Source organism: Apodemus sylvaticus, chromosome 23 (assembly GCF_947179515.1).
Source record: "Apodemus sylvaticus chromosome 23, mApoSyl1.1, whole genome shotgun sequence".
Classification (NCBI taxonomy): Eukaryota; Metazoa; Chordata; class Mammalia; order Rodentia; family Muridae; genus Apodemus; species Apodemus sylvaticus.
In genome coordinates, this window is record NC_067494.1 from 52,461,228 (window position 1) to 52,486,052 (window position 24,825).

General features: G+C 36.5%; 2 protein-coding genes across 3 annotated transcripts in view; both read left to right on the forward strand.

Moving 5' to 3' along the window:
* LOC127673566 (formyl peptide receptor 2-like) overlaps positions 1-22,942 on the forward strand; it is a 99,680-nt gene extending 76,738 nt beyond the window's left edge. For both annotated transcript variants that reach the window (XM_052169252.1, XM_052169251.1), the window contains one exon: positions 21,876-22,942. In XM_052169252.1, coding sequence (XP_052025212.1) covers positions 21,887-22,942 — 1,056 coding nt within the window. In that variant the 5' untranslated portion in view covers positions 21,876-21,886. The remainder of the gene's footprint in view (positions 1-21,875) is intronic.
* LOC127673567 (formyl peptide receptor 2-like) overlaps positions 1-24,825 on the forward strand; it is a 476,281-nt gene that overhangs the window by 33,115 nt on the left and 418,341 nt on the right. The gene's annotated exons all lie outside the window — the stretch shown is intronic.

Here is a 24,825-nt window from a genome sequence, read left to right on the forward strand (position 1 = left end):
ACTGTCCAGGTCGTCAGCTATATCTGCAATTTAAGTTTTGGAAGCAATGCTTTTGTGTTTCCTATATATTCAGGTAATATGTAATACGTTCTTGGATCTCTAATGGACTTGAAGACTAGTTATAGTTTCACAATCAAGCTTAAGTTGTTTATCACTAAGGAAGATGATCTAGATTTGAAAGGATGGTTTTCAGATAGTAATGCAAGTTAAAATCAGCACATAATTCAGGTATAGAATTGTAAGCTCTTTAAGATAGGATAGTTGTTAGAGTAATGTACTTAAATTGACAAAATTGATGGACTGAAATATATTAGCATATATCATACCTTATAGGTTACATAACTGTTATTATTGTATATCTGAGTAAAAAGGCCTATTAAATGGATGAAAAGGGTGAGATTTTGTGGACTTGGCTTATTGCTTATAATATGCTAATTGGTTTCCCAAATTCATAGAAATTTTCACTTCTACATGTGAGATGCCACCTGGCCCTGACCCCAGTTGGTTCTAATTGGTAAATAAAGTTGCTGGCAGCCAATGGCTAGGCAGAGACACAGAGGCTGTACTTTAAAATTTCTGGGCAAGGGAACCCAAGGAAGAAGAGATTTTTAGAATTACCATGTTAGGGAAGCAGGAGAATTAGGTACTAGAGCTGCAAAAGACAGATTAACAATCACATAAAAGCCAAGGAAGAGAGGTCCCAAGAGGCCTGTCCTTGATTTTATCTGGGCTAGCAAAAATGTAATATAGATTTTAGTAGGTGATAATTTAAGAATATCAGAGGGGAGGCATTAGCACTGTGGAAGTTTGGGAGTAGCTCACCCATGGTGCTGTTTAAGGCATATTAAAATAGAAGGGTGGATGAATATGTCTTTCATTTAAGAACCTGGGGCAAGTTCATTGCTACTTGTTGGGGAGATTAGAGGAGATTAAGAATACTACCACTATAGAGAATTAGTCTTTCAATGTCTGTAAAAAATCGTTTTGATGGGAATTGCATTTAATGCCTTGATTGCTTTTGATAAGGTATACATTTCACTATGTTAAATCTACTGATCCATCAGCATGGGAGATCTTTCCATCCTTTGAGGACTTCTTTGGTTTATTTGTTTAGGTACTTGAAGTTCTTGCCATACTGATCATTCACTTGCTTGGCTAGAGTTACAAGTTATTTTATATTATTTGTGACTAGTGTAAAGGCTGTTGTTTCCCCAATTTCTTTCTCATCTAGCTTTTCATTTATATAGAGAGGGCTACTAATTTCTTTGAGTTAATTTTATATCTAGCCACTTTGCTGAAGCTGGTTATCAACTGTAGGAGCTCTCTGGTACAATTTTAGAGGTTGCTTATGTATAATATCATATCAACCATGAGTAGTAGTACCATGACTTCTTACTTTCAAATTGTATCTCCTTCATCTCTTTTTGTTGTTTCATTGCTCTATCTAGAACTTCAAGTACTATATTGAATATATAGGGAGAGAATGAGCATCCTTCTCTAATCCCTGATTTTAGTGGGGTTTCTTCAAGTTTCTCTACATTTAATTTGATATTACCTGCTGGTTTGTGGTATATTGCTTTTATTTTTATTTTATTGTTTTATTTTATTTTTGAATTCTTGATCTCTCCAAGACTTTTAACATTAAAAGGTGTTAGAATTGTCATAGATTTTTTCATCATCTTATGAGATATGTGATTTTTTTCTTTGTGTTTGTTTATACAATAGCTTATGTTGATAGATTTGTATATTGAACCATCCATACATCGCTGTAAGGAAGCCTACTTGATCATGTTGAATAATGGTTAGGATATGGTCTTGGATTCAGTCTGTCAGAATTTTATTGAGTAGTTTGCATTAATTTTCATGAGCAAAATTGGTCTGAAATTCTATTTCTTCATTGGGTCAATTTGTAGTTTAGGCATCAGAGTAACTGTGGCCTCAGAGAATTTCTTCTGTTTCTATTCTGGAATAGTTGGAGGAGTATTGGTATTAGAACTTATTCGAAGGTCTGGTAGAATTTTGCACTAAAACAATCTGGCCGTGATTTTTTTTTTTTTTTTAATGACAGCTTTATTTCCATAGGGATTATGGGCTGATTTAGATAGTTAAACTAATATTTATTTAACTTTGGTACCTCGTATCTGTTTAGAAAATCTGACATTTCATCTATGTTGTCTAGTTTTGTTGAGTATAGGCTTTTGTAGTAAGATCTGATGATTTTTTTTTTAATTTCTTCAGTTTCTATTGTTACATCTCTCCTTTAATTTCTGATTATACTAACTTGGATACTGCCTTTGTGTCCATTAGTTAGTTTGGCTAAGGGTTTGTCTATCTTGTTATTTCTCCTCAAAGAACCAACTCCTGATTTCATTGATTCTTTGTAGTATTATCTTTGTTTCTAATTGGTTGATTTTCATCCTGAGTTTAACTATTTACTACTAATTAACTACTATTTAACTAATTATCTACTGCTCTTGGCTGTGTTTTATTTATTTATTTATCTTTGATCTTGAGCTTTTAGGTCTGGTGCTAGTGTAGTATCTCTCCAATTTCTTTTTTTTATTCGATATATTTTTTATTTACATTTCAAATGATTTCCCCTTTTCTGGTCCCCCACTCCCGAAAGTCACATAAGCCCCCTTCCTTCCCACTGTTCTCCCACCCATCCCTTCCCACTTCCCTGTTCTGGTTTTGCCTTATACTGCTACACTGAGTCTTTCCAGAACCAGGGGCCACTCCTCCGTTTTTCTTGTACCTCATTTGATGTGTGGATTATGTTTTGGGTATTCCAGTTTTCCAGATTAATATCCACTTATTAGTAAGTGCATACCATGATTGATCTTTTGAGACTGGGTTACCTCACTTAGTATGATGTTCTCCAGCTCCATCCATTTGCCTAAGAATTTCATGAATTGTTTCTAATGGCTGAATAGTACTCCATTGTGTATATATACCACATTTTTTGCATCCATTCTTCTGTTGAGGGATACCTGGGTTCTTTCCAGCTTCTGGCTATTATAAATAGGGCTGCTATGAATATAGTGGAGCATATATCCTTATTACATGCTGGGGAATCCTCTGGGTATATGCCCAGGAGTGGTATAGCAGGATCTTTCAGAAGTGACATGCCCAGTTTTCTGAGGAACCACCAGACTGATTTCCTGAGTGGTTGTACCAATTTGCAACCCCACCAGCTGTGGAGGAGTGTTCCTCTTTCTCCACATCCTCGCCAACACCTGCTGTCTCCTGAGTTTCTAATCTTAGCCATTCTGACTGGTGTAAGGTGAAATCTCAGGGTTGTTTTGATTTGCATTTCCCTGATGACTAGTGAAGTTGAGCATTTTTTTTTAAAGATGTTTCTCCACCATCCGAAATTCTTCAGGTGAAAATTCTTTGTTTAACTCTGTACCCCATTTTTAAATAGGGTTATTTGGTTTTCTGGGGTCTAACTTTTTGAGTTCTTTGTATATATTAGATATTAGCCCTCTATCTGATGTAGGGTTGGTGAAGATCTTTTCCCAATTTATTGGTTGCTGATTGGTCCTTTTGATGGTGTCCTTAGCTTTACAGAAACTTTTTAATTTTATGAGGTCCCATTTGTCAATTCTTGATCTTAGAGCATAAGCTATTGGTGTTTTGTTCAGGAACTTTCCCCCTGTAGCGATGTCCTCAAGGGTCTTCCCCAGTTTCTTTTCTATTAGCTTCAGAGTGTCTGGCTTTATGTGGAGGTCCTTGATCCATTTGGAGTTGAGCTTAGTACAAGGAGACAAGGATGGATCAATTCGCATTCTTCTGCATGCTGACCTCCAGTTGAACCAGCACCATTTGTTGAAAAGGCTATCTTTTTTCCATTGGATGTTTTCAGCCCCTTTGTCAAGGATCAAATGGCCATAGGTGTGTGGGTTCATTTCTGGGTCTTCAATCCTGTTCCATTGATCCGCCTGCCTGTCACTGTACCAATACCATGTAGTTTTTAACACTATTGCTCTCTCTCCAATTTCTTAATGAAGGTACTTAGTGCTATGAATTTTCCTCTTGACATGGCTTTCATTGTGCCTCATAAGCTTGGGTATGCTATGCCTACATCTTCTTTCTATCTTTTTATTAGATATTTTTTTTAAATCACTCACTCCCATGTCCCTGTACTGGCATTCTCCTACCCTGGGGAAACTAGCTTTCACAGTTCCAAGGGTTTGTCTTCTATCTGATGTCCAACAAGCCCATCCTCTGCTACATATGCAGCTGGAGCCATTGGTTCCTCCTTGTGTACTCTTTGGTTGGTGCTAATCCCTAGGAGCTCTGGGCGTACTGGTTGGTTCATATTGTTGTTCTTCCTATGGGGCCGCAAACCCCTTCAGCTCCTTGGGATCTTTCTCTCTAGTTCCTCCATTGGGGGTTCTAGTCCAGTGTTTGGCTGAGAGCATCCACCTCTGTATTTGTCAGATACTAGAAGAACCTCTTAGGAAACAGCTATATTAGGCTCCTGTCAGCAAACACTTGTTGGCATTCACAATAATTTCTACGTTTGGTAACTGTATATGGGATGGATCCCCAGGTGGGGTAGTCTCTAGAAGGCCTTTCGTTCAGTCTCTGCTAAACACTTTGTCTCTGTATCTCCTCCCGTGGGTATTTTGTTTCCCCTTTTAAGAAGGACCAAAGCATTCACACTTTGGTCTTCCTTCTTCTTGAGCTTCATATGGTCTGTGTATAATATCTTGGGTATTCTGAGCTTCTGGGCTAATATCCATTTATCCATGAGTGCATACTATGTGTGTTCTTTTGTGATTGGGTTACTCAGGATGATATTTTCTGGTTCCATTCATTTGCCTAAGAATTTCATGAATTCACTTTTTAAAATAACTGTGTAAATGTACTACATTTTCTGTATCCATTCCTCTGTTGAGGGACATCTGAGTTCTTTCCACTAGATGTTTTCAAGTTTTTTTTTTTTTTTTTTTTTTATCATGATAGGATATTGGATTTTGTTAAATGCTTTCTCAGTATCTAATGAAATGATCATTTAGTTATTTTCTATGAATTTGTTTATCTAGTAGATTAAGATGAGGTATCCTTATATCCCTGGAATGATGCCTATTTGATCATGATGGATGATCATTTTGATGTGTTCTTGGATTTGGTTTTAGAGAATTTTATTGAGTATTTTTGCATTGATATTCATAAGGGATATTGGTCTGAAGTTCTTCTTTGTTGGGTCTTTGTGAAGTTTTGTTATCAGAGTAATTGTAGCTTCATAGAATGAACTGGGTAGTGTCCTTCTGTTTCTATTTTGTGGAATAGTTTGAAGAGTATTGGTATGAAGTCTTCTTTGAAGTTCTGATAGAACTCTGCACTAAACCTATCTGGTCTTGGGCTATTTTTGGTTGGGAGACTTTTAATGACTGCTTCTATTTCCTTAGAGGTTATAAGACTGTTTAGATTGTTTATCTGATCCTGATTTAACTTTGGTATTTCTTATCTGTCTAGAAAATTGTCCATTTCACCCAGATTTTCCAGTTTTGTTGAGTATAGGCTCTTGTAGTAGGATCTGATGATTTTTTGGATTTCTTTGTTTTCTGTTGTTATGTCTCTCTCTCCATTTCTGATTTTGCTAATTTGGGTACTGTCTTTGTGCCCTCTGGTTAGTCTGGCTAAGGGTTTATCTATCCTCTTGATTTTCTCAAAGCACCAGCTCCTGGTTTTGTTGATTGTATATAGATCTTTTTGTTTCTACGCAGTTGATTTCAGCCCTGCATTTAATTATTTCTTGCTGTCTACTCCTCTTGGGTGTATTTGGTTATTTTTGTTCTAGTGCTTTTAGATGTGCTGTCAAGCTGCTAGTGTAGGCTCTTTTCCATTTCTTTATGGAGGCACTCAGAACTGAGTTTTCTCTTAGCACTGCTTTCATTGTGTCTCATAAGTTTGGGTATGTTGTGTCTTCATTTTCATTAAATTCTAAAAAGTCTTTAATTTCTTTCTTTATCTCTTCCTTGACCAACTTGTCATTGAGTGGAGTGTTGTTCAGCTTCCATGTACATGTGGGTTTTCCATTGTTTTTGTTGTTATTGAAGACCAGCCCTTAGTCCGTGGTGATCTGATAGGATACGTGGGACTATTTCAATCTTCTTGTATTTGTTGAGGCCTCTTTTGTTACTGATTATATGTTAATTTTTGGGAAAGGTGTCATGAGGTGCTGAGAAGAAGGTATATTTTGTTTTAGGATAACATATTCTATAAATATCTCTTAAATCCATTTGGTTCATAACTTCTGTTAATTTCATTGTTTCTTAGTTTAGTTTCTGTTTCCATGATCTGTCCATTGCTGAAAGTGGAGTGTCTCCCACTATTATTTTGTGAAGTGCAATGTGTGCTTTGAGTTTTAGTAAAGTTTCTTTTATGAATGTAGATGCCCTGGCATTTGGCGTATAGATGTTCAGAATTGATAGTTCATCATGGTAGATTTTTCCTTTGATGAATATGAAGTTTCCTTCCCTATCTTTTCTGATAACTTTAGGTTGAAAGTCAATTTTATTTGAAATTAGAATGGTTATACCAGCTTGTTTCTTCTTGGAACCATTTGCTTGGAAAATTGTTTTCCAGACTTTTAGTATGAGGTAGTGTCTGTCCTTGTAACTTAGATGGATTTCTTGTATGTAGCAAAATGTTGGGTCCTGTTTACGTATCCAGTCTGTTAGTCTATGTCTTTTTATTGGAGAATTGAGACCATTGATATTAAGAGATATTAAGGAAAAGTAATTGTTGCTTCATGTTATTTTTGTTGTTAGAGGTGGAATTATGTTTACATGGCTATCTTCTTTTTGGTTTGTTAAAAGAAGATAATTTTCTTGCCTTTTCTAGGATGCACTCCCTCCTTGTGTTGGAGTTTTCTATTTATTATCCTTTGAAGGGATGGAATTGGGGGAAAGATATTGACAAATTTGTTTTTGTCATGGAATACATTGGTTTCTCCATCCATGGTTACTGAGTGTTTTGCTGGGTATAGTAGCCTGGGCTGGCATTTGTGTTCTCTGAGGGTGTGTATAACATCTGCCCAGGATCTTCTGAATTTTATAGTCTCTGGTGAGAAGTCTGGTGTAATTCTGATAGGTTTGCCTTTGTATGCTACTTGACCTTTTCCCCTTATTGCTTTTAATATTATTTCTTTGTTTGTGCATTTGGTGTTTTGGCTATTATGTGATGGGAAACATTTCTTTTCTGGTCCAATCTATTTGGAGTTCTGTAAGCTTCTTTTATGTTCATGGGCATCTCTTTCTTTAGGTTAGGGAAGTTTGCTTCTATAATTTTGTTGAAGATATTTACTGGTTCTTTAATTTGGGAATTTTTGCTCTCTTTTATACATACTATTCTTATGCTTGGTCTTCTCGTTGAATCGTAGATTTCCTGGTTGTTTTGAGTTAGGAGTTTTTTTTTTGCATTTTGCATTTTATTTAACTGTTGTATTGATGTTTCCTATAGTATCTTCAGCACTGAGATTCTGTCTTCCATCTCTTATATTCTGTTGGTGATGTTTGCATCTATTACTCCTGATCTCTTTCCTAGGTTTTCTATCTTTAAATTTGTCTCCTTTTGTGATTTCTGTTTTTCCTTCAATTTTTAGATCCTGGATAGTTTTGTTCAATTCCTTCACCTGTTTGGTTGTGTTTTCTTGTAATTCATTAAGAGATTTTTTAATTTTTCCTCTTTAAGTGCTTTTACCTGTTTACCTATTCTTTTGTATTTCTTTAAGGGAGTTATTTATGTCCTTAAAGTCCTCTATCAGCATTATGAGACAGAGTTTTAAATCCAAATCTTGCTGTTCTGGTGTGTTGGTGTATCCAGGACTTGCTCTTGTGGGAGAACTGGGTTCTGATGATTCCAAGTAGCCTTGGATTCTGTTGGTAAGGTTCTTGCACTTGCCTTTTGCCATCTGGTTATCTCTGGTGTTAGTTGGTCTTGCTGTCTCTGACTGGAACTTGTCCTCCTGTGTGCCTATAATCCTGTGGCAGTGCTCTTGGGAGACCAGCTCTCTTCTGGTGGGACCTGTGTAGTCTACAGGCTGTGGAGTAGGCCCAGATCCTGGTTGTAGATGGAGACTGAAAGGATTCTTTCCCAGCTGCTCTGCTGTCCTCATGGCCTGTGTGCTCCTAACAGGAACCACCTTGGACAGTTATTGTGAGAAAATGGAAAGCTCACCTTAGAGCCTGGGAGTGAGAGCACTCCTGGGAGAGCAGCTTTGTCCTGGAAGGACCCATGCAGAGGGCTGTGTGACAACCTTAGCTGCAGGGTGTAGATAGTTTGTTTTCAATGAATTCTAGAAAGTGTTTAATTTCTTTATTTCTTCCCTGACCACATTATGATTGAGTAGAGAGTTGTTGAGATTACATGCATATGTGGTCTTTCTGTAGTTTTTGTTTCTTTAGACACCCAGTCTTAGTCTGTGTTGATCTGATAGATTGCTAGGGGTTATTTCAATCTTCTTGTATCTGTTGAGACTTGGTTTGGATCTGATTTTATGGCCATCTTTGGAGAAGGTTTTGAAAGGAGCTGAGAAGGTATGTTTCTTTGTTTTTGGATAAAGTGTTCTGTAGATATCTGTTAAAACCTTTCACTTTATAACTTCTGTTAGTTTTGCCATGTCACTGTTTCATTTCTGTTTTGATGATCTGCTCATTGTTAAGAGTGGGGTAGTAAAGACTCTCACTTTAATATCCTCTCTTCTTTGTCTCTGACAGGGGCCAAGGTAGTATTTCAGTCTTCATTTATCTTTTGACGCTTGCTTTGTGAACAGTATATATGACCAATTTTTGAAGATTCTATGAGGCACTGATAAGAAACTGTATTCTTTTGTGTTTTTGTAAAATGTTCTAAGATTTTTGTTTAAGTAATTTGATTCATAATGTCTGTTAGGTTCATTATTTCTTAGTTTAGTTTCTGTCTCCATGACCTGTCCATTGGTGAGAGTGAAGTACTAATGTCTCCCATTATTAATGTGTGAATTTCACTGTGTGACTTAAGCTTCAGTAATATTACTTTTATGAATGTGAGTGCCTGTGTATTTGCCAATATACATTCAAAATTGAGATGACATCTTGGTGCATTTCCTTTGATGAATATGAAGTGTTCTTACCTGTCTATTTTGATTAATTATGTTTGAAAGTCTATTTTATTAGCTATTAGAATGTGTACTGTAGCTTGTTTCTTGTGTCCATTTGCTTGGAAAACCTTTTTCCAGGCCTTTACTTTGAGGTAATGCTTATCTTTGTATCTTATGGATCCTGTTTCCACATGTCTTAGCATGTGCTTTTTATTGAGTTATCAAGTCTATTGATATTTAGACATATTTAATGACCAGTGATTGTTAATGCCTACTTTTTTGGTGTTCATCAGGGCAGTGATATGTGTGTTTCTCTTATTGTGGTTTTACCATTGTGAAATTATTTATTTCTTGTGCTTCTTGAGTGCACAGTGGTTGATGGTTTTATATTAGTATTCTGCAGAAGTCTGGATTACTGGAAGAGAATATTTAAATTTGTCTATATTTTTTATGGAATATCTTATTTTCTCCATGTATGGTGATTGAAATTTTTCTTGGTATAATAGTCTGGGCTGATATAAGTGGTCTCTCAAGGTCTGCCAGGAACCTGTTCAGGCCAGAAAGAATCCAGTTAGAAAATAGATACATGAGCTCTTGCTGTCTACTTTTTTGGCTGAAATCTTGGTGCCTGAAGCTAGAGAAGGTCCAAAAACATATTTTCCAACTTGTTTTTAATCAGAGCATGAGTCCTCAGCTACAGAGCCTAAGGGAAGAAAGATTTCCAGAATTCTCAGTGGCAGTGGAGGTGGTGTCAGGAAGACCTTGGGGTGATTATTGTGACAGCTTCACTAATAAACAAAGTAATAAGTACATCTGATGATAACACACATGAGCTGCATATATACCTTCTGGACACTCTTAGATCAATATTTATCAGTCTTATGGCTGGGCAGATATAAATGTAAATAGGAAGTTCTTGATTTTTATATTTGGGCTCCTGTATATTCCTAATTCTGTTTGTGCCTTTTATGACATTGAATGCTATGTAACAATCATGGAAGACTTTTACCAAAAAGGAGATGTGATGATTGGTACATTTTTTCCTGTTTATATTTTTCTACACAGTCAGCAAAGTTCCTCATATAAATCTGCCACACCATTTCCAGGACATTTTCCTATAGTAAGTACCATTATTGATTTTGAGAGATAAGAGTTCCTGTGACTTCAAGGATGTATTGGCTAAAACTTCCTTGTGTTTTTCACAAATGCTTTTTCTAATTACAAATCTCTTCAATTATAGTTTTATGTGTGTTTCTTTTCCCCTTAAAATAAAAAGTGATAAGTTTGATATTATTTATTTTGCTTTTCTCATATGATATTGAAACTTCTTTATCTTTCTTTATCATAGCTGTAATTCCCCATGGTTTGAATAATTTCAGTGTTATAATTTCAAAGTAATAATTTAATATCAGTATTCTCTGGTACTTCTGAGATTTCTTTAAGCCCAGATGTCCTCTAATGAGAAGAGACAATGCTATTGAGTCCAGAGACTTCTGACTGTCTGGGATATTGCTAGAGTGATGAGTCTTGCCTATGTTACAAGTTGGTGATTATAGAGCAGATCTGTCACCATTAAACTTTGGAAACAGTTTTCTGCTCTACACATATCTATGTCTTATGTCATTTTGTTAAACGTATGTGTTTTTTTTTTTTTTTGCTTATTTTTTGATTTTCAGAGTTTTCTTTATGTTTGCCCATTTAAAATATATGTCTCCATCAATTTTCCTTCAATAGTATTTGAGTTTGGTGACTGTATATGGGATGGATTCCAAGGTGGACAGACTCTGGATGGCCTTTCCTTCAGTCTCTGCTCCACAGGTTTTCTTCTTATTTCCTCCACTAGTATTTTGTTCCCCCTAACAAGGACTGAAGTATTCATACTTCAGTGTTCTTATTACATGTTGGAGCATTTTCTGGGTACATGCCTGGGAGTGGTATAGCTGGGTTCTCAGGTAGTACTATGTCCAATATTCTGAGGAACTGCCAGACTGATTTCCAGAGTCATTGTATCAGCTTGCAATCTCACCAGCAATAAAGGAGCGCTCTTTCTCCACATCCTTGCCAGCATCTTCTTACACCTGAGCTTTTGATCTTAGTCATTCTGATTGGTGTGAGGTGGAATCTCAGGGGTTTTTGATTTCATTTCCTTGATGACTAAGCCTGTTGAACATTTCTTTGGGTGCGTCTCGGCCATTCAATATTTCTCAGTTGAGAATTCTTGGTTTAGCTCTGTATCCCATTTTTTTTTATTTTTTTTATTCGATATAATTTATTTACATTTCAAATGATTTCCCCTTTTCTAGCCCCCCACTCCCCAAAAGTCCCGTAAGCCCCCTTCTCTTCCCCTGTCCTCCTACCCACCCCTTCCCACTTCCCCGTTCTGGTTTTGCCGAATACTGTTTCACTGAGTCTTTCCAGAACCAGGGGCCACTCCTCCTTTCTTCTTGTACCTCATTTGATGTGTGGATTATGTTTTGGGTATTCCAGTTTTCTAGGTTAATAACCACTTATTAGTGAGTGCATGCCATGATTCACCTTTTGAGTCTGGGTTACCTCACTTAGTATGATGTTCTCTAGCTCCATCCATTTGCCTAAGAATTTCAGTATCCCATTTTTAATAGGGAATCTAACTTATCGAGTTCTTTGTATACATTGGATATTAGCCCTCTTTCTAATGTAGGATTGACAAAGAACTTTCTCTAATCTGTTAGTTGCTGCTATGCCCTCTTGACAGTGTCCTTTGCCTTACAGAAACTTTGCAATTTTGCGAGGTCTGATTTGTCTATCATTGATCTTAGAGCATATGCTACTGGTGTTCTGCTCAGGAAAGTGTCCCCTCTGCCTATGCATTTGAGGCTCTTCCCTACTCTCTCTTCTATTAGCTTCAGTGTATATGGTTTTATGTAGAAGTCCTTGATCCACTTGTACTTGAGTTTTGTACAAGGAGATAAGAATGTATTGAATGACAATATGAGCCACCCAGTACTCCCAGAGCCCCTAGGGACAAAAACATCAACCAGATAGCACACATGGTGTTACCCATGGCTCCAGATGCATAGGCAGCAGATGTGCTTGTTGGACATCAAAGGGAGGAGAGGCCCCTGGTCCTGGAAGGCTCGATGCAGCAGTAGAGGGAAATACCAGGATAGGGAAGCGAGAGGGGCTTGATTGGGGAACAGGGGGAGGGGAGATAGCTTATGGGACTTTTTGGGGGGGACAGGAAAGGGGAGAACATTTGAAATGTAAATAAAGGATATATCTAATAAAAAAGAACCTAATATACTGTATAAGAGAATTATTAGAGAAAAAAAGAATGTATCAATTTGTATTTTTCTACATGCTGATCATCAGTTGAACTAGCACCAAGCGTTGAAAATGTTGCCTTTTTTCCACTAGATGGTTTTAGCTCCTCTGCCAACGATCAAGTGATCATAGGTGTTTGGGTTCATTTGTGGGTCTTCAATACTGTTCCATTGCTCTATCTGCCTGTCTCTGTACCAATACTATATAGTTTCTTATCACTATTACTCTGTAATACAGCTTGAGGTCAGGGATCGTGATTCCTCCAGAAGTTCTTTTATTGTATAGAATAGTTTTTGCTATCCTTGTTTTTTCATTATTCCTAATGAATTTGCAAATTGCTCTTTCTAACTCTATGAAGAATTGAGCTGGAATTTTGATGGGTATTGGATTGAATCTGTAAATTGCTTTTGGTAAGATGGCCATTTTTTTTTTTTATTATATTAGTCCTGCCAATCTATGAGCATGGGAGATCTTTCCATCTTCTGAGATCTTCTTCAATATTTTTCTCCAAAGACTTGAAGTTCTTGAAATACATATCTTTCACTTGCTTGGCTAGAGTCACATCAAGGTATTTTATATCATATGTTACTATTATGAAGGTTATCATTTCCCTACTTTCTTTCTCAGCCTCTTTTTCTTTTGAGTAGAGGAAGGCCACTGGTTTATTTGAGCTAATTTTTATATCCAGCCACTTTGCTGAAGTTGTTTATCAGGCTTAGGAGTTCTCCAGTGAATTTTTTTGGGTCACTTAAGAATATTATCATATCTACAAATAGTGATATTTTGACTTCTTCCTTTCCAATTTGTATCCCTTTGACCTCCTTTTGCTGCGGCTAGGATTTCAAGTTCTATATTGAATAGGTAGGGATACAGCAGGCAGCCTTGTCTAGTCCCTGATTTTAGTGGTATTGCTTCAAGTTTCTCTTTATTTAGCCTGATGCTGACTACTGGTTTGCTGTATATTGCTTTTACTTTGCTTAGGTATGGACCTTGAATTCCTGATTTTTCCAAGACCTTTACTTTGAAGTGGTGTTGAATTCTGTCAAATGCTTTCTTAGCACCTAATGAGTTGGTCACATGGTTTTTTTATATTCTTTGAGTTCAATTATATAGTGGATTGTGTTGATGAATTTTCATATACTGAAGCATCCTAGTATTTCCAGGATGAAGCCTACTTGATCATGATGGATGATTATTTTGATGTTTCTTGGATTTGGTTTGACAGAATTTCACTGAGTATTTTTGCATTGATATTCATAAGGGAAATTGGTTTGAACTTCTCTTTTTTGTTGGGAGTTTGTGTGGTTTAAGCATAAGCCAAATTGTGGCTTCATAGAATGAATTGGATAGTGTTTTTTCTGTTTCTATTTTGTGGAATAGTTTGGAGAGTATTGGTATTAGGTCTTCTTTGAAGGTCTCATAGAATTCTGCATTAAACCTATCTGGTTCTGGGCATTTTTTGGATGGCAGACTTTTAATGACTGCTCCTATTTCTCTAAGGATTATGGAACTGTTTAGATTCTTTATCTGCTCCTGACTTAACTTTGGTACCTGGTATCTGTATAGAAAATTGTCTATTTCATTTAAATTTTCAGTTTTGCTGAGGATATATTTTTGTAGTAAGCTCTGATTTTTTGGGGGGAGTTTCTGTTGTTATGTCTCCCTTTTCATTTCTGATTTTGTTAATTTGGATACTGTCTCTGTGCCCTCTGCTTAGGCTGGCTAAGTGTTTATCTATTTTGATGAATTTTCTCAAAAACCAAGCTCCTAGTTTTGTTGATTCATTGTATACTCCTTTTTGTTTCTACTTGGTTGATTTCAGTCCTGAGTTTGATTATTTCCTGCCATCTACTCCTCTTGGGTGTATTTGTTTCTTTTTATTCTAGAACATTCATGTGTACTGTCAAACTGCTAGTGTATGCTCTTTGCAGTTTCTTTTTGGAGCCACTTAGAGCTATGAGTTTTCCTCTTAGCACTTCTTTCTTCGTGTCCCATAGGTTTGGGCATGTTCTACCTTCATTTTCATTAAATTCTAAAAAGTCTTTAATTTCTTAATTTCTTTCTTGACTAAGTTATCATTGAGTAGAGCATAGTTCAGCTTCCCTGTGTATGTGGGTTTTCTGTTGTTATTGAAGACCAGCCTTAGTCCTTGGTGATCTTTTAGGGTGCATGGGATTATTTAAATGTTCTTGTATCTGCTGAGGTCAGTTCTGGAGAAGGTACCATGAGGCACTGAGAAGATAGTATGTTCTTTTGTTTTACGATGAAGTTACACACACACACACACACACACACACACACACACACACACACACACACGCACGCGCGCGCGCATGCACAATTTGTTTCATACCTTCTATTAATTTCACTGCATCTCCCTTTAGTTTTTGTTTTCATGATTTGTCCATTGCTAAGTGTTGGGTGTTGAAGTCTTCCACTATTATTGTGTGAGGTGCGATGTGTGCTTTGAGCTTTATTAAAGTTTCTTTTATGAATGTGGTTGCCCTTGCAGTTGGAGCATAGATGTTCAGAATTGAGAGTTTATCTTGGTAGATTTTTTTCCTTTGATGATTATGAAGTGTCCTTCTTCATGTTTTTGATAACTTTTGGTTTATTTAATGTTAGAATAGCTACTTCACCTTGTTTCTTGGGTCCTTTTGTTTGGAATTTTTTTCTAGCCTTTTGCTCTGAGGTAATGTCTGTCTTTGTCACTCAGTGCTGGTTGCTTTATGGAGCAAAATGTTGGATCTTGGTTACATATCCAGTCTCTTAGTCTATATTTTTCTATTGCTGAATTGAGTCCATTGATGTTAAGAGCTATTAAGGAAAAATGATTGTTGCTTCCTGTTATTTTTCTTGTTAGAGGTAAAGTTATGTTTGTGTGGCTATCTTCTTTTGGGTTTCTTAAAAGAACATTACTTTCTTTGAAGTGTTCCATCTATTTTCCTTTGTAGGGCTGGATTTTGGGAAAGATACTGCTTTTTCCATGCCTTTGAAGAATTGTGTTGGGATTTTGATAGGGATTGTGTTAAATCTAAAGATTGCTTTTGGTAGGATGGGCATTTTTACTATGCTAATCTTGCCAATCTGTGAGCATGGGAGATCTCTCCATTTTCTGAGATCTTCAATTTCTTTCTTGAGAGACTTGAAGTTCTTGTCATACAGATCTTTTACATGTTTGGTTAGAGTTACCCAAAGATATTATGTATTTATTGTGTTTATTGTGAAGGGTATTGTTTCTGTATTTTCTTTCTCATCCATTGATCCTTTTGGTAGAAGAAGGCTACTGACTTGTTAGAGGTAATTTTATATTCATCTATCGTGTTGAAGCTGCTTATTAGTCATTTTTCCTACATTAATCTTACCAATCCATGAGCAAGGGAGATTTTTCCATTTTCTGAAGTCTTCTTTATTTTCTTTCTCCAGAGACTTGAAGTTCTTTTCATAAACATCTTCAACTTGCTTGGTTAGAGTTACAGTAAGATATTTTATGTTATTGCTAACTATTGTGAAGGGTGTTGCTGTATATTGCTTTTATTATATTAGTTATATGCCTTAGCTTTCTTATATTTTCAAGACTTTCAACATGATGGTGTGTTGCATTTTATCATAGACTTTTTCAGTATCTAATGAAATAATACTGTGTTATTTTTTGAGTTTGTTTGTGTAATAGATTATATTGGTGGATTTCCATATATTGAACTAATCCTGTATCCTGTGGATGAAGTCTACTTGATTATGGTGAATGATCATTTTGATGTGTTCTTGGATTCTGTTTGTCAGAGTTTTATTGAGTATTTTTGCATCAGTATTCATAAGGAAAGGAAAAGTTTTCTTTCTTTGTTGGATTTTGGTGTATCAACTTACCTGTGGCTTCATAGAATAAAGTAGATAATGTGACTCCGTTTGTATTTTTTGGAATAGTTTCAGAAGTATTGGTATTAGGTCTTCTTTGAAGGTCTGATAGAATTCTCCACAAAAATTATCTGGCCCTGGGCTTTTTTGTTGTTGTTGTTGGGAGACTTTTAATGACTGCTTCTAATTCCTTAGGGGATATGAGTCTGTTTAGATGGTTTATCTGATCCTGGCTTAATTTTGGTACCTTGTATCTTTCCAGAAAATCATCCATTTCATCTAGATTTTCTCATTTTGTTGAATATAGGCTATGGTAATAGGATCTGGCAAATTTTTTTTGAATCCCCGCACATTCTATTGTTATGTCTTTTCATTTCTGATTTTGTTGATTTGGGTACTGTCTCTGAGCCCTCTAGTTAGTTTGGCTAATAGTTTATCTATCTTGTTGATTTTCTTAGAAAACCAGTCTTAGTTTTGATTCTTTGTATAGTTCTGTTTATTTCTATTTCATTGATTTCAGTCCAGAGTTTGAGTATTTCTTGTTTTCTACTCCTCTTGGGTGTATTTGCTTTTTTTTTTTTTTTTTTTTTTTTTTGTTCTAGAGTTTTCATAAGTTCTGTTAAGCTTCTAGTGTGGGATCTCACCAATTTATTCATTCATTTTTTAATATTTTATTTATTTTATGTATATGAGTACACTTTAGCTGCCTTCAGAAGAGGGCACTGGATCATATTCCAGATGGTTGTGAATCACCATGTGGTTGTTGGGATTTGAACTCAGGACCTCTGGAAGAACAGTCAGTATTCTTTTTTTTTTTTTTTTATTTGATATAATTTATTTACATTTCAAATGATTTCCCCTTTTCTAGCCCCCCCCACTCCCCGAAAGTCCCGTAAGCCCCCTTCTCTTCCCCTGTCCTCCCTCCCACCCCTTCCCAGTTCCCCGTTCTGGTTTTGCCAAATACTGTTTCACTGAGTCTTTCCAGAACCAGGGACCACTCCTGCTTTCTTCTTGTATCTCATTTGATGTGTGGATTATGTTTTGGGTATTCCAGTTTTCTAGGTTAATAACCACTTATTAGTGAGTGCATACCATGATTCACCTTTTGAGTCTGGGTTACCTCACTTAGTATGATGTTCTCTAGCTCCATCCATTTGCCTAAGAATTTCATGAATTCATTGTTTCTAATGGCTGAATAGTACTCCATTGTGTAGATATACCACATTTTTTGTATCCACTCTTCTGTTGAGGGATACCTGGGTTCTTTCCAGCATCTGGCAATTATAAATAGGGCTGCTATGAACATAGTAGAGCATGTATCCTTATTACATGCTGGGGAATCCTCTGGGTATATGCCCAGGAGTGGTATAGCAGGATCTTCTGGAAGTGAGGTGCCCATTTTTCGGAGGAACCGCCAGACTGCTTTCCAGAGTGGTTGTACCAATTTGCAACCCCACCAGCAGTGGAGGAGTGTTCCTCTTTCTCCACATCCTCTCCAAAACCTGCTGTCTCCTGAATTTTTAATCTTAGCCATTCTGACGAACAGTCAGTGTTCTTATCCACTGTGCCATCTCTTTAGTCCCTCACCAATTTCTTTATGATAACACTCAGAGCTTTGTGTTTTCCTTCTGACTGCTTTTGTTGTGTCCCATGTATTTTGTATGCTATGCCTTCATTTTCATTAAATTCTAAAAAGTCTTTATTTTCTTTCTTTAATTCTTTTCTGACAAAGTTATCATTGAGCTGAAAACTGTTGACTATCCATGAGTATGTGGGGTTTCTGTTGTTCTTGTTATTGAAGACCAACTTAGTCCATGGTGGTCTGATAGAGTGCATGGAGTTAGTTCAGTATTCTTCTGTCTTTTGAAGCTTGTTTGTGACTGATTACATGATCAGTTTTGGAGAGGGTACCATGAGTTGCTGAGAACAAGGTATATTCTTTTGTTTTAGGGTGAAATGTTCTGTAGATATCTATTAAATCCATTTGGTTCATAACTTCTGTTAGCTTCATTGTGTCTCTGTTTAGTTTCTGTTTCCAGAAACTAAATGAATCTGTCCATTAATGACAATGGGGTGTTGAAGTCTCCCTTTATTATTGTGTGAGATTTGAGCTTCAGTAATGTTTCTTTTACAAATGTGGGTGCTTTTGCATTTGGAATATTGATGTTCAAAACTGAGAGTTCATCTTGTTGGATTTTTCTTTGATGAGTATGAAGTATCCTTCCCCAACTTTTTTTTAGTAACTTTTATTTGAAAGTCTATTTTATTGGTAATTAGAATGGCTACTCATGCTTGTTTCTTGGGACTATTTGTTTGGAAAGTTTTTTCCCAGTCTTTTACTCTGAGGTAGTGTATGTCTATGTAATTGCAGTGTGTTTCCTCTGTGCAACAAAATACTGTGTCCTGTTTATGTATCCTATCTGTTATCCTGTGTCTTTTTATTGGGGATTGCACTGATGTTGAGAGATATTAAAGACCAATGGTTGTTGCTTCCTGTTATTTTTGTTGTTACAGGTAGAATTATGTTTGTGCTGTTTTCTTGGGTTTATTGTAAAAATGTTATTTTCTTGGCTTTTTTCTTGGGTGTAGTTTCTTTTCTTGTGTTGGAGTTACCCTTCTATTATCCTCTATACTGGAAATATATTGTTTAAATTTGGTTTTGTCATGGAATATCTTGGTTTCTCCATCTATGGGAATTGAGAGTTTGTCTGGGCTGACATTTTTGTTCTCTTAGGGTCTGTATGACATCTGCTCAAGATTTTCTGACTTTTAGAGTTTCTGTTTTGAGTAATCTGTTGTAATTCTGATAAGTCTGCCTTTATTTGTTCCTTGACTATTTTCCCTTACTGCTTTTGATATTCTTTCTTTGTTCTGTTAATTTGGTGTTTTTATTATTATGTGATGGAAGGAATTTCTTTTCTGTGCCAATCTAGTTGGTGTACTCTAATCTTCCTGAACATTTATGGGAAGCTCTTTCTTTAGGTTAGGGATGTTTTCTTCTATGATTTTATTGAAGATGTTTACTGGCCATTTGAATTGAGAATCTTCACTCCCTTATATACCTGTTATTCTTAGGTTTGATCTTTTCACTGAGTCCTGAATATCTTGGTCATTTTGGGTTAGGAGATTTTTGTAGTTTTTTCTTTGACTGTTGTGTCAATATCTTCTATGGTATCTTCTATACCTGAAATTCCCTCTTCGGTCTCTTGTATTCTGTTGGTGATGCTGTGTCTACTGATCTCTTTCTTAGGTCTTCCATCTTCATGGTTGTCTCCCTTGGCAACATTTCTTTTACCAATATTGGTGTTCATATGTTTGGGGTGTAGTTATTGAGAACTGAGCTATCATCTTTGCAGATTGTTCCTTTGATGAGTATGAAGTAACACTCCCTGTCTCTTTTCATTAATTTTGGTTGAAAGTGTGTTTTATTGGATATTACTATGGCTACTGCAGTTTGCTTCTTGGGATCATTTGCTTGGAAATCCTTTTTCTAGCACTTTACTCTGAGGTAATGTCTATTTTTATTGCTATTATATGTTTCTTGTATGCAGCAGAATGATGAATGTTGTTTTTGCATCCATTCTTTTAGCCTGAGAGTTTTAATTGGGAGAACTGAGTCTATTGATTTTGAAATATATTAATGAACAATGGTTGTTATTTCCAATTATTTTGATGTTGGCAGTGTTACTTTGTGTGTGTGTGCTTGACTTGTTTTTGTTCTTATGGAATTATTTATTTTCTATGTTGGTTTTTGGTGAGAGTGAAGTGAGTAGTTATCCTTGTTGGGTTACAGTTTTCCTTTTACTATTTTTGTATGGCAGCCCTGTCTGCTTACAAGTGTATTATAGGCTAGAATATGTTTTACCTTTGACCCATTTCCCATCCCCTCACAGGATTTTAGACATGCACTCTATTATTATTAACATTATTATTATTAACATAATAATTATTAACAACATCAGGCCTATGAATAAATTCCAAAAAGATAGCCTGTATGCAGTTTTTATAGCCCACACACTATAGCATAAGAAAATATGTCAAGTTTCTTTATCCTGGGTTGTTCACAAAGACTTCTTAGTTTAACGTGCTACACTAGATATAGTTATGAACTAACTCTAAACCAGGAAACACAGTAAAAGTGAGTCTTATTCCTAAGAAGCTAAAAAAGTAATCATAGAAGCTCCCTGAGAAATTCTACTTCTAGTGTTTTCATCCATAATTGTGTCGTATGCATGACTCCATTAATACCTTAAGAAGCAATGAAGATTCAAGATACTCTCTAGTCTGATTAGGAATCATACTAAAAAATAGATGGAGGGACCACTTACATCAATAAAACTGTGGTTTGCCTAGCAGAGAGCAAGTGATCAGATTCTTGGGGGAGATCACAGGGCATATTTAGGAACATCTGTCACATTTGGTATGGTAGAAAGACTCAGATACAGCTAAGTAAAAGTCTATCTACTATTTAGGTAGCTTTCAGGGACGTATTTTCTCTTAGCCTCATTCTAGTCTTACAAAAATGAGAAATAATGAACCATTTAGAGTTATATTTATAGTTCAATATAAGTTCCATATACAATAATTACAGAATGCATGTTTGTAGACTTTTGGTGAAGTCTACAAACTTCATCAAAATTCATTAGACATCACCCTCTAACCCACATAACACTAAACTGTGCAGACATGTATACTTTTGTAAACCAAGGTGTGAGGAACTTCTTCTCAAGCAGGGAAAATGGATGGCACTGGATTGAATATAGAGATGGTACCTACCTGTCACTGTGTCCAGATGCTTCCAGAAATTTCCTTCATGTTTAAACATTCTTTATGATGCAGTTAGAATCTTTCTGTTATACAAGCAACCAAGAGGCATCACTAATAATGATATTTATACATTATCAAAAATTCTGCATGTGACCCTAGTTTTGTTATAATATCCTCTAAACTGTGGTAGTTTTAACCTCTTATGCTTATAAAATTTCAAGAGGATCATAGTAATCAATACTCAAAAACAGCATCTGGTCTACTACAAGTTTGAAGAATAAAAGACCACCTTATTTCCATATGTATACCACTCATCTCATAAATCTTCACAAAAATGCCTTTGAAATCTAGAGTGCAGAGTAATGTACTGCTTTGGGTCATACCACTGAATATCTTTTGTCTGTCTGTCTGTCTGTCTGTCTGTGTCTTTTCCTCTGTCTTTGGAGTTTACAGTTCATTGCTTTGCTAAACAAAATTTTGATTGAACTTTTGGCATATCTCCTCTGAATTATTTCTCTTGTGAACATGAGAACTGAAAAAAAGTCTTCACCAAAGTATAGTCTATTGATCCCACCACTTTCCTTGAAGTATTTTGCTTTCTGTTCACCCTCAGTTCAGTATCACTCTTGGGACATGAGGGCTTATTAGTTTTTGATAATCAGTCTGAAAGCTTGAATTTTTTAGGAATAAACAGGATCTGGAGAGCTATGCTATCTGAGAAAGGCATCCAATAAAAAGCTAGTTTTGGAATATTACTGGTAAAATGGTTTTCCTCTGGTAGAATATGGTGAACATTCAAAATAGGGGTCATGTCATAGGGAACCACATCTGAGAAATGGTTGTTTTTGAAAATTTTCAGGTGCAGACCAAATGGAAACTAACTCCTCCACCCATCTGAATGGATCAGAAGTGGTGGTCTATGATTCTACAATCTCCAGAGTTCTGTGGATCCTCTCGATGGTGGTTGTCTCCATCACTTTCTTCCTTGGCGTGCTGGGCAATGGACTAGTGATCTGGGTAGCTGGATTCCGGATGCCACACACTGTCACCACTATCTGTTATCTGAATCTAGCTTTGGCTGACTTCTCTTTCACAGCGACTCTACCATTCCTCCTTGTTGAAATGGCTATGAAAGGAAAATGGCCTTTTGGCTGGTTCCTGTGTAAATTAGTGCACATTGTGGTAGACATAAACCTATTTGGAAGTGTCTTCCTGATTGCTGTCATTGCCTTGGACCGGTGTATTTGTGTCCTGCATCCAGTCTGGGCTCAGAACCACCGCACTGTGAGTCTGGCTAGGAAGGTGGTTGTTGGGCCCTGGATTATAGCTCTGATTCTCACTCTGCCCATTTTTATTTTCATGACTACAGTCAGAGTTCCTGGAGGGTATGTGTACTGTACATTCAACTTTGCATCCTGGGCTAAAACTGATGTAGAAAAGTTGAACGCAGTTATCACGTTTTTAACAACTAGAGGGATCATCAGGTTTATTATTGGCTTCAGCATGCCCTTGTCCATCATTGCGATATGCTATGGACTCATCACTACCAAGATCCACAAAAAAGCCATTGTTCGTTCCAGCCGTCCCTTCCGGGTTCTTACAGCAGTTGTGGCTTCCTTCTTTATCTGTTGGTTTCCTTTTCAATTGGTGGCCCTTTTAGGCACAGTCTGGCTCAAAGAGATGCTGTTTAGTGCTGATTATAAAATTCTTGATAGGTTGGTTAATCCAACCAGCTCACTGGCCTTTTTCAATAGCTGCATCAATCCAATTCTCTATGTTTTCATGGGCCAGGACTTTCAAGAAAGACTGATTCATTCCCTGTCTTCTAGTCTGGAGAGAGCCCTGAGTGAGAACTCTGGCCAGATCAGTGGTGCACACACCAATTTGGCTTCACTTCCTGCAGACATCGAGATGAAGGCAATATGAGGAGGGCTGTGGGTGCTTTTTGTCCCACCTTAGTTCCATTCCAGTTTTGTTTTACCTTATGCTGTGCAGAGAGCATTATTAATCTGAAAAAGTGCTTCTGTGTCTCCTGAATTTGGGAAAAGAAGTAAAGTAAAAGGGGAAAAGGGGCCTAGAGTATACAGAGTATGGGAAACCTAGAATATGGGCTCTATATATACAGTATAGGGGAATGCCTTAGACTTTCTAGGTTAGTTTTTTTTTTTGTTTGTTTGTTTTTTTGTTTGTTTGTTTTTTTGGTTGTATAAAGAATGATGATATTACTGTAAGGGCCTCATAATCTATGGTCTATTAAGAAGCTCAAAAATGAATTTGACACAAAATTCATTAGTTCTCCAAAATGATGAGTCAAATACTGGATTTTCTTTGGGACCTGAAGAGAAAGGGTAGAAATTGCTTCTTTTACCCACTGGGAAGCAATTTTAGCAACAAAGGTAAAAAGAGAGGCTGAGATATGGAACTATCCAATATTTCATAACTAATAAGAAATATTGTATATTGCTTTTGGCAAAATGGCCATTTTAACTATATTAATCCTGCCGATCCATGAGCATGGAAGGTTTTTCCATTTTTTGAGGTCTTCTTCCATTTCCTTCTTCATAGTCTTGAAGTTCTTGTCATACAGATCTTTCACATGTTTGGTAAGAGTCACCCCAAGGTACTTTATACTGTTGGTGGCTATTGTGAAGGGGGTTATTTCCCTAATTTCTTTCTCAGCCTGCTTATCCTTTGAGTATAGGAAGGCTACTCATTTCCTTGAGTTGATTTTATAGCCTGCCACTTTGCTGAAGTTGTTTATCAGCTGTAGGAGTTCTCTAGTGGAGTTTTTTGGGTTACTTAGGTAGACTATCATATCATCTGCAAATGATGATAGTTTGACTTCTTCCTTTCCAATTTGTATCCCTTTGACCTCCGTATGTTGTCTAACTGCCCGAGCTAGTACCTCACATACAATATTGAAAAGATAAGAAGAAAGGGGGCAGCCCTGTCTAGTCCCTGATTTTAGTGGGATTGCTTCAAGTTTCTCTCCATTTAGTTTGATGCTGGCTACCGGTTTGCTGTATATTGCTTTTACTATGCTTAGGTATGGGCCTTGAATTCCTGTTTTTTCCAAGATTTTAAGCATGAAAGGATGCTGAATTTTGTCAAATGCTTTTTCGGCACACAATGAAATGACCATGTGGGTTTTTTCTTTGAGTTTGTTTATGAGTGGACTGCATTGATGGATTTCCATATATTGAGCCAACCCTGCATCCCTGGGATAAAGCCTACTTGATCATGGTGAATGATTGTTAATGTGTTCTTGGATTTTGTTGGCAAGAATTTTATTGAGTATTTTTGCATCGATGTTCATAAGGGAAATTGGTCTGAAGTTCTCTTTCTTTGTTGGATCTCTGTGTGGTTTTGGTATCAGCGTAATTGTGGCTTCGTAGAAGGAATTGGGTAGTGTTCCTTCTATTTTTATTTTGTGGAATAGTTTGAAGAGTATTGGTGTTAAGTCTTCTTTGAAGGTCTGATAGAATTCTGCACTGAAACCATCTGGTCCTGTGCTTTTTTTTTGGCTGGAAGACTTTCTATGACCCCTTCTATTTCTTTAGGGGTTATGGGACTGTTTAGATGATCTATTTGGTCCTGATTTAATTTTGGTATTTGGTATCTGTCAAGGAAATTGTCCATTTCCTCCAGATTCTCCAGTTGTGTTGAGTATAGGCTTTTGTAGTAGGACCTGATGATTTTTTGAATTTCCTCAGTTTCTGTTGTTATATCCCCCTTTTCATTTCTAATTTTGTTAATTTGGATACTTTCTCTGTGGCCTTTGGTCAGTCTGGCTAAGGGTTTAATCTATC